This window comes from Herpailurus yagouaroundi, unplaced genomic scaffold (assembly GCF_014898765.1).
Source record: "Herpailurus yagouaroundi ecotype Mexico unplaced genomic scaffold, PumYag 65911, whole genome shotgun sequence".
Lineage (NCBI taxonomy): Eukaryota > Metazoa > Chordata > Mammalia > Carnivora > Felidae > Herpailurus > Herpailurus yagouaroundi.
This window is the reverse complement of record NW_024419008.1, coordinates 1-9868: the sequence shown is the minus strand read 5'-3', so window position 1 is coordinate 9868 and position 9868 is coordinate 1. Positions and strand designations below refer to the sequence as shown.

Here is a 9868-nt window from a genome sequence, read left to right as displayed (position 1 = left end):
AGCCTGGGGGTCCCCAAGTCAGTGACGGTGATGGTGATGTTGTACTCAGCTTGGCTTTCTCTGTCCAGTGGCTTTTCTGTAACTAGGGTGTAAAAGTTCTTGAATGTGGGTTTCAAGAGAAAGGGAAGATCGTTCTGGATGGAGCAAACCATCCTACCGTTGTCCCCGGAGTCTGGATCAGAAACACTGAAAACAGCAACTACAGTCTCTGGGGAGTTTTCTGGGGTTGTGCTTGAGAGCGTTGACATGGTCAGTTCGGGGGCGTTGTCATTCACATCCACAACTTCTATAGCTACAGTGCATTTTCCTGAAAGGCCCCCACCGTCTGTGCCTGCAATTTCCACGTTATAGTATCGAGTTGCCTCGAAATCCAATGCCTTTTTCAGATGAATTTCTCCTGTTATTTCGTCTACTACAAATGGTTGAATAACTTGATTGCCTTGGAATAGAGTGTAGCGTACATTCCCATATGTTCCTGCATCTAAATCTTGGGCAGAGACAACAACAACTAAGGAGTTTGGGGGGCTGTTCTCCGGGACCTGTACCTCATAGAGCGACTGTAAAAACGCAGGGGCATTATCATTGATGTCCACGACTTCAATACGGACTGCAGTGGTCCCGGACCTAGGTGGATCCCCACCATCCAGCGCCGTAAGGGTTAAACTGAGTTCAGACTGCTCCTCCCGGTCCAGCGATTTGTCCAGCATGAGCTCTGGGTATTTTCTGCCATCTCCGCGATTATGAGTGACAACATGAAAATGGGAGTTGGGGCTGATTGTGTAGTTCTGAACAGTGTTGCTACCTATGTCAAAGTCCTGAGCTATTTTCAAAGGAAATACAGTCCCAGGCTGAACGCTTTCTGGGATTTTGAGGAGCATTTCCTTGTCTAGGAACTCTGGGGAATGGTCATTTATATCTGTGAGCTGCAGATCAGCCTGAAAAAACTGCACCGGGTTTTCCAGTAATAACTGGAAGTACAGTATACAGGGATCTGTCACTCCGCACAGCACCTCCCGGTCTAGTTTTTCATATAGCAGCAAATTCCCGGTTTCTACATCCAGTTCCAAGAGCTGTTTGTTTCCTTTGTAATGGATTCGCGCGCCTCGAGTAGCTAGTTCCCCCACCCTGAGCCCCAGGTCCTTTGCCAGGTTGGCCACAAAGGAGCCACTTTCTGTTTCTTCTGGAATGGAATACCTAATTGAGTCAGAGCCAGCCTCCCACAAAAGCATCAATATAGCAAGAAAGAGAACTTGCCTTTTCTGTGGCGTTTTTGCTAGCGCTGTCTCCATTGTTCAGACCAAATTCATGTGGTGCAGTTTCTTCACCTCTGTATACGGTCGACCCAGATGATTTGGTTAAATAACCTTGAATTAGATCTTTCTGACTGACTCGTCCTAGAATGATGTCCTCTCTGAAGACATCTGCCCCTAGATCTTACCTAAAATACTTCCGTCTTTCAGGAAGCATTCATTATTCTGAGTCCCAGCTTAATGGCGTCCGGCAGTCACAGAGCTTTTCATTCATACTCCTAGCCTGCAGCGCCACCAGGCGTCCTTATTTACTATTGCATATAGTATTTGCCATTTCATTCCAAATTATAACTTGTCATACCAATGTCCTTTTAAGTCACAGAAGTGCGCCCGATCATTTCTCCAGTTCTTAAGTAGTGGAAGTTCTAAAGAAATATCTGTTGGGTTAACTTTCAGTAAAAGAACACTTTTCAGAACAAACTGAAATGATATATTAGTGTTCCTCATAAAATACATTTTGAGAAGAAACTTTCTCTTGTGGGTTTGATTATATTTAAGAAAGAAGTGATAACTGATGTTTACAAAAGTTTACAATTTTTAAAAAGTCACTATTTTGAAATATATATCAGAAAAGGGTACACATTCTAAGTGTACAACTCAATACATTTTCATGAAGTGAGCACACTTGTATAAGTAGAACCTAAATTAAAACTGTTACCAAAACCCTTGAAGCCCCCTTCTGTTTTTGTGTGCTCATTACCCTCCCTGCTAAATGTAAGCATGCTTCTGACTTCTATTATCATAGATTCGTTTCTTTTTTTTAACGTTTATTTTTGAGACAGAGAGAGACAGAGCATGAACGGGGGAGGGTCAGAGAGAGAGGGAGACACAGAATCTGAAACAGACTCCAGACTCTGAGCAGTCAGCACAGAGCCTGACACAGGGCTTGAACTCACGGACCGCGAGATCATGACCTGAGCCGAAGTCATACGCTTAACCGACTGAGCCACCCAGGCACCCCTCTTTTTTTTTTTTAACTTTTATACAAATGGACTTATGGAGTATTTCTCTTTTATGTTTGGCTTCTTTTACTCAACATTATGTTTGTAAAATTCATCTGTTACACACTATCCTAATTAATTTTATTCTCAGTGCTTTATATTATTCTATTGTATGACTGTACTACTATTTGTTTATTCTCCAATTGATTGGGTGCTCCAGTTTGAGGGTATTTTGGATAGTGCTGCTATGAACATTCTTGAACATGTCTTTTAGTGTCTATGGGAGCATTTATGTTGAATATATTCCTACGAGTTAGACTTCTGTGTTATAAGACATGAATATATATTTAGCTTTAACAGATATTGCAAAAGTTTACAAATGTGGTTCCACGAAAACCAGCAAAGAATGACAGTTCCAGTTGTTCCATGTCCTTGTCAACACTTGATATTGTCTTTTAATTTTAACCACTCTGATGAGTGTGTAGTGATATCATATTGTAACTTTAGCAATTCCTTGATTAATTAAACTGAGCACTTTTTTCACAAGTTTAATGGCTATTAGGACACATTCTTGTGAAGTGCTTGTCTTTGGTCTATTTAGGGCATTTGCCTTTTTTTCTTATCAATCTTTAGAAGTTCCTGATTATATTCTGAGTATAAGCACTTTTTCAGAAGTAAGTATGGCAAATATCTTCTCCTACTCTATGGCTTGCATTTTAGTTCTCTTGTGCTATCTTTGATGAAAACTTCTTATTTTTAGTCTAATTTATCAATATTTTTTAATTTATGGTTTTAAGACTTTTTGTGTTCTTGGGGTGGCTCAATCAGTTAAGTATCCCACTCTTGTTTTTGGTTCAGGTCATGATCTCATGGTCTGTTGGAATGAGCCCCTAGTCTGGCTCCATGCTGGGCATGGAGTCTGCTTGGAATTCTCTCTTCTCTCTCTGCACCTCCCACCCCCCCCCCCCGCCGCTCCTGCACTCACTCTCTCTCTCAAAATAAATAAACATTAAAAAAAACACTTTTTTGTGTTCTCTTGAAACCTTTGCACATCTCAAGGTCATGGAAATATTCTTGTATGGCGTTTTTGAACAATCAATTGCTTTACCTTTCACATTTAGAGCTATAGTATTCAAATCGCTTCTCGGCCTTTTGGCTAAGATCAAGTGTAGAGCTATAGTATTCCAGAATTTTTTTCATATGAAGTTAGGGTTACATCATTTTTCATAAAAATATCCAGATTTTGCACTATCCTTTGAGAAGTTTCATTCCCCTTTGTTTTTGAAGTGTCATTTTGTTATAAATCAGGTGACCATAGGTGTATTCAAGACTCTTCTTTCCATTTTTCCCTTAATTTATCCTGCAATACTATATTTTCTTAATTACTATAGCTTCATAATAGTCATTATTATTGGGGCATCTGGCTGGGTCTGTCAGAAAAGCTTGTGACTCTTGATCTCAGGGTTGTGAGTTCAGGCCCCATGTCAGGTATAGAAATTACTTAATAAATAAATCCTCCACTTTCATTCTTTTTCTTCAAGATTGTTTTGGTTCTTCTTGTCCCTTTGCATTTCTATATAATCTCTAGATTTGGCCTGTCAATTTTTACAAAGAAATCTGCTGAAATTTTGTTTAGAATTTTATTCCATCTATAGACTGGGGATAATTGACATATTCCCAACATTGAGTCTTCCAACTATTGAAAATTATATATCCTCTATTTATTTAGATCTTTAACCTTTCTCAATATTTTATAGTTTTTCAGTATATAAGTCTTACACATATTCTGTTAGTTTCTAGATAATTGATATTTTTTAACTATTGTAAATTATACTTAAAATTTTTAATTTTAGGATTTTTGTTGCTATCAGAAATACAATTTATATTTTATGCTACCTTATAACCAGTGGAATTGCTAACTAGTTTATTTATTAAGCCTAATCATCAAGAGATTCTTTACGACTTTTTATATGTACAATCATGTCATTTTTTAAAGTTTATTTAGAGAGAGAGAAAGAGAGAGCACAAGCGGGGGAGGGTCAGGGAAAGGGAGAGACAGAATCCCAAGCAGGCTCTGCACTGTCAGCACACAGCCTGACATGTCGCTCAAACTCATAAACATTGAGATCATGACTGGAGTGGAAATCAGGAGTCAGATGCTTAACCAACTAACTGTCACCCAGGCGCCCCATAGTCTGAAAACTTTTGGTTGTTTAATTATTTAATCTAACCACGATTGATGTAATATTTGATAATTGTCTATTTATATTTACCATCTATTTTTTTCTATTTGTCCCTAAAGTTTTGTTATTTTTAGACTATTCAGATATTTGTTATTTTTCATTTTCCTTCAGTTAGTTTTTTAGTTAATTTTATAGTAATTATCCTACAGATTAAAGCATGTATCTTTGATCTACAAGAGTCTGATACAAACTTTTTAATTTTACTACTTCCATGATCATTCTTAGAAGCTTAGAACTCATCGACTGTATCTATATCATCTTTCCCTTTACATTATTGTTGTCATGAATTTAAATCTTGTATATATTTTAAATCTTTTAAGAAACTGTTTTTGCCTTGTATAATCAATATTAATTTATATTTATTCTTCCTGTTGCTCTTCATTTCTTCCTGCAAGTCTGATTCCTTTAGGACTGTTCTCCCTCTACCCAGTGAATTCTACTAAAAACATTTGTTTTGGTGCAAATGTGATTATGATTAATTCTCTTGGGTTTTATCTGTTTGAAAACTTTATTTTTGAAGGATATTTTCTGATGATACAAGAGTGCTAATCTGGTTTCTTTTTCCCACGACCTTAAAGACCTAATTTCTTTGTCTTTTGGTTTCATGATTTATGTTGAAAAGCCAGCTCTCCATTTTATTGTTGCTCCTTTAAGAGTAATGTGTCATTTTTATGTGGTTGCTTTTAAGATTTTCTCCTTGACGCTGGTCTTCAGCAGTTTTCCTATGATATTTCCTAGTTGTATTTTGTATTTTATTTCTCTCTCTTTTTTTAAAATTTTTAATGTTTATTTTTGAGAGAGAGAGAGAGAGAGAGACAGACATGGGAGCATGGGAGGGGCAGAGAGAGGAGACACAGAATCTGAAGCAGGCTCCAGGCTCTGACCTGTCAGCACAGAGCCCAACACGGAGCTGGAACTCATGAACCGAACCATAAGATCATGACCTGAACCAAAGTCAGAGGCTTAACCAACTGAGCCACCCAGGTGCCCCTGTATTTTATTTCTATTGACTGGGTTTCCCTGAGCATTTTGAGTGATGAAGGATTTGTACAAATTCTTCATCATTATCTCTTCAAACATTGCTTATTCTTCATTCCTAGCATCTCTTCTCCTTTTAGGATTACAGTCCTATGTATATTAGAGTTTTTCATTATGTCTCACTTGTCAATTATGTTCTTTTCTGTATCTTTCTTTCTTTTTTATATGAAATTTATTGTCAAATTGGTTTCCATACAAAACCCAGTGCTCATCCCAACAGGTGCCCTCCTCATTGTCCACCATCCACTTTCCCCTACCTCCCATCCCCCAACAACCCTCAGTTTATTCTCAGTTTTTTAGAGTCTCTTATGGTTTGCCTCCTTCCCTCTCTGTATTTTTCCCCCCTTCCACTCCCCTATGGTCTTCTGTTAAGTTTCTCAGTATCCACATAAGAGTGAAAACATATGGTATCTTTCTCTGTATGACTTATTTCACTTAGCATAACACTCCAGTTCCATCCACGTTGCAACAAAAGGCCATATATGTTTCTGTATTTTTCAATATTTTTTCCTATGCTGCTTTTTGGATATTTTATATTGGCCTGTCTTTCATTCATTAATCCTGTATTCCTTTATATCTACTAAGTCATAAACTACCTTAATAGCTTTTAATTTCAGATATTATATTTTTCTGTTCTGTAATGAATTTCTATTTTAAATATCAATTCTCTGGTGGAATTCTCTTTTGTTTTCTCTATTCTTTTTTTAAAAATTTTTAAAAATGTTTTTATTTATTTTTGAGACAGAGAGAGACACAGCATAAGCAGAGGAGGGGAAGAGAGAGAGGGAGACTCAGAAGCTGAAGCAGGCTCCAGGCTCCGAGCTGTCAGCACAGAGCCTGACTTGGGGCTCGAACTCACAGAGTGTGAGATCATGACCTGAGCTGAAGTCGGACACTTAACCGACTGAGACACCCAGGTGCCCCTATTTTCTCTATTCTTTACAATCTATTAGTCATACTTATTTTAACATCATTGTCAGTAAATTCTAGTATCTGTTTGTATTGTCTGTTTTTTCTCTAGGTTTTTTTCATGTCAACCAGTTTTTTTGTATGTCTTCCTAGTAGTTTTTTTTATTGAATTCTCAATATTTATGTAAAAAGCTGTCCAGGATCCAGATGATATTATCTTTTTCCAAAAAGAGTTCACCTTTTCCCATTAACTTGAATCATGTGAAATCCAATTTCCTTAATCCAAACAGGCACTGTAATTAGTCAAGCTGCTCTGCAGTCCTAATAACACCTAACCCTCCAGCATTACCAGTTCAGAACTTAGTGTACTGTCCACAGTCCCTTCCCATGGCAGTTTCTAAACCCTAATCTTGATGCATCAAGACTATCAAAAGTGCACTCTGCTATTCAGCGATTTTTTTTAACTTAGGTTTTTAGTCTTCTAAAAGACTAAATGGAATGTCCCTGAGTTTGACAAGTATCCTGAGGGGAAAACTGGCCTTGAGCTTGAATCTTCCAGTCTGCGGAAGGCTAATGAATGTGCTCTACCCCTAGCAAGAGCCTTTTGTCTGTTCTAAGACAAATTTCCTCAGGGCAAATCGACTGTAGAAGTCAGTTCACAACTAGAGGATTCTCCTTTTCAGAAATCTTAGCCCTTTCTGTTCTTATTATAACACCTGCTGTCTGTTGCTTCAAACAGATAATTTCTGAATTTTAACGAGTTTTTGTGCTTGTTTCTGCTGTTAGATAATACATCCAGTCTACCTGTAAGCAGAATTCCACCAAATAAGTGTATAACTTTTAACCTCAGGCTTTTTAAAATCTGTATTTTGTAACTTTGGTAGTAAAGGAAGAGGGGTCCTTAAAGTGGTTGTAAAGTCCTATACAATGCCTTCAGTAAAATTTCTGCCCCCCAAACAGCATATGTTAAACTGACTATATGCTGTGCCTAAAAACAGTAAAGTAACTGTAAAAGATGTATGTATAAGATAGAAGTTAGCTGAACCTATTGTGGTAATCATTTCACAATATGTGTAATTCAAAGCATCATGCTGTACACCTTAAATTTACAGTGCTGTAAATTATTTATCAATGAAAATTATTAATATTATTAATAATATTATTTCTCAATTATTTATCAATAACACTGGGAAAAGTATGCACTTATAACAGAAACATGTGAGAAACATAGAATTGAAATGAACAATATTATCAAGATATTTGGCCTCCATTCTTTATTTTTGTTTTGCAACAATAGAACTGGCCAATTTTTCATACTGTAGGCATTTGTGCAAGTTATTTGGATCATATTTACTACTAAATTGTAATGACTGATTTTCAAAGTCTGGTGTAAGGAATGACCTATGCTTTATGGTAAAGAATGATCTGTGCTTTATGAATACATACAGAAATCCATAAAATAATATACAAAGTAATTCACAAATTTACCTACAAATTCATAAAGGTGGGTTCTGGGTGTTTATTTAGCCAGTCTCATTTGGGCAATTATACAATTGGGAGTTTCGTGACATAAACAAAAAGAGAGAGAGAGGGAAAGTCAACTTGGATTTTCATAATGGTGAAATACACTGGTGAAAGCTTCAGTCAGATTTCTTGTCACCATACATAAAGCTATTCATATAATAGCTAATCAGTAGTTGTTAAAGTTGACTACCAAATTTATGTCCATATATACTTGTGCTTAATTTTGTTCTCATTTTTATTGCTTTCTCATTTCAATTTTTAGACTGGATGAAGGCTAAAAGTTATGTTTCAAGAATAACTTAACCAGTAATTCCCCTTTCTATGTCACTTTACCCTTAGAGAAAAAAGTAATTCAAGGTTAATAAGTACAAGTAATTAAATTCCAGTAGAATGACCCATGAGATTTAAAAATATTTAGACTATGACACAGACTCTTTAATTGCTCACATTGTACCAAAAGTTCAACTAAGAGGTCTTATACTTATATCCATATAAATTTAGTTGGAAACCACATGATCAGCTTACTAGGCTTACTGAACACAACATAAAACAATGACACTTAAGATAAGTTCATTCTTATTTAATTTCTATTTCTGTTCTTATTGTCCAAAATGGCAAAATAATGCTTATTTCTTACAATGAAAGTTTAACATAAAACTGATAAATTGAAATAAAATACCTCAAAGCTACATTGAAGAGAAGATAACTTGGACATCAAAGGTAAATAATTATTTGGTTGATAACAGATGTTCATGTCTGCAAAGTAATTTAAAGTGAAAATCTTGTACCAGCCAATACTCAAACCTGAACAGGATAAGAGAAACTCAGAAGAAATTCTTTCTTTTGAAAGGTGAGGAGAAGCTGCAGGAAAACCAAAAGAAATATACATTATTCTTGAACTCTTATTTACAGAGGAAAAGGAAGGACAAGGAAGTAATGATGCCTTTCCTGTTTTGCATCCTTTGAAAGGATCTAAGGTGTATTTAAGGTTCTGAAATAGTTATAAAGTATTTTACCAAGTAGTGACTTAGTTTTGTTTAGTGAACCTGATACCAAATTATAGAAGATTTTCTCTTCAATTATTTATGAGAATAATTTTTAAAATTTATTATTAGTATTTATGGAATACATACAGTGTACCATGTAAGTATCGATCAAATACATTTTTTAAATTCTAGCATACATGGTGTGCACAACAGAAAGTCACAATTTTAGTGTATTAATATTTTAATGGAAGTGCATGTTTATGTACAATCTGAGAGAAACAAATAAGTTATATGCTTATGGTTGTTCAGGGAGGAGCCTGGAGAGCAATGAACAAAGCCTAGGTATTTCAAACACTCTACAGATAAAAGTTAACGGTAAAGACAAACACCACAAATATAGAGAAATGCATAATTACATAAAAGCTTTAAGACATTAAGAAGTCGATTTAAATAAAATTTCTTCTTATGCTACTTGAGTAATTTATAGTTATGGAAAGATTAATCACCAAGAGAAGGTCAAATATGGAGAATATACATACTTAATCAGTTAACTAAAAATGCCAAGTCCAATGAATATTAATAAAAGAAAAACTTGGCACAATCAGGGACACGCATAGGTTGGAATAGAGGTGTACATATTTAGACAACAAATTTTTTTTTAAAGAAAGGTGTTGCAATGGGAGTTAGGTTGACCAAAATTAAGGAGAGGCTGACTTGACCAAATACAATCCTTAACTGAATACAAAGCTATTCCTGCAGTTGGGGTTTTCTTTTATTTCTCTCTCAGTGTCTTCAACCAAGAGGTTGGGAAATATCGGCTTCAGGAATTTGAACTCACCAGTCCTAGGGTCTCCCGTCAGACACACGTCATACTGGTAGCTCTGGGACAGCGTCCCCGCGCCGCTGACGTCCACCAG

The 9868-nt window shown here is 36.1% G+C and overlaps 1 protein-coding gene and 1 pseudogene across 1 annotated transcript; one reads left to right on the top strand and one right to left on the bottom strand.

Moving 5' to 3' along the window:
- Positions 1-5: 5 nt before the first annotated feature.
- LOC121024549 (protocadherin beta-5-like) lies at positions 6-2059 on the bottom strand (the record flags this gene model as incomplete). The annotated part of the gene is made up of 1 exon (XM_040466765.1): positions 6-2059. A coding segment is annotated over exon 1 (1284 nt), but the record flags the coding sequence as incomplete, so codon positions are not given.
- Positions 2060-3387: 1328 nt separating this feature from the next.
- LOC121024550 (uncharacterized) lies at positions 3388-3525 on the top strand (annotated as a pseudogene).
- Positions 3526-9868: the final 6343 nt, after the last annotated feature.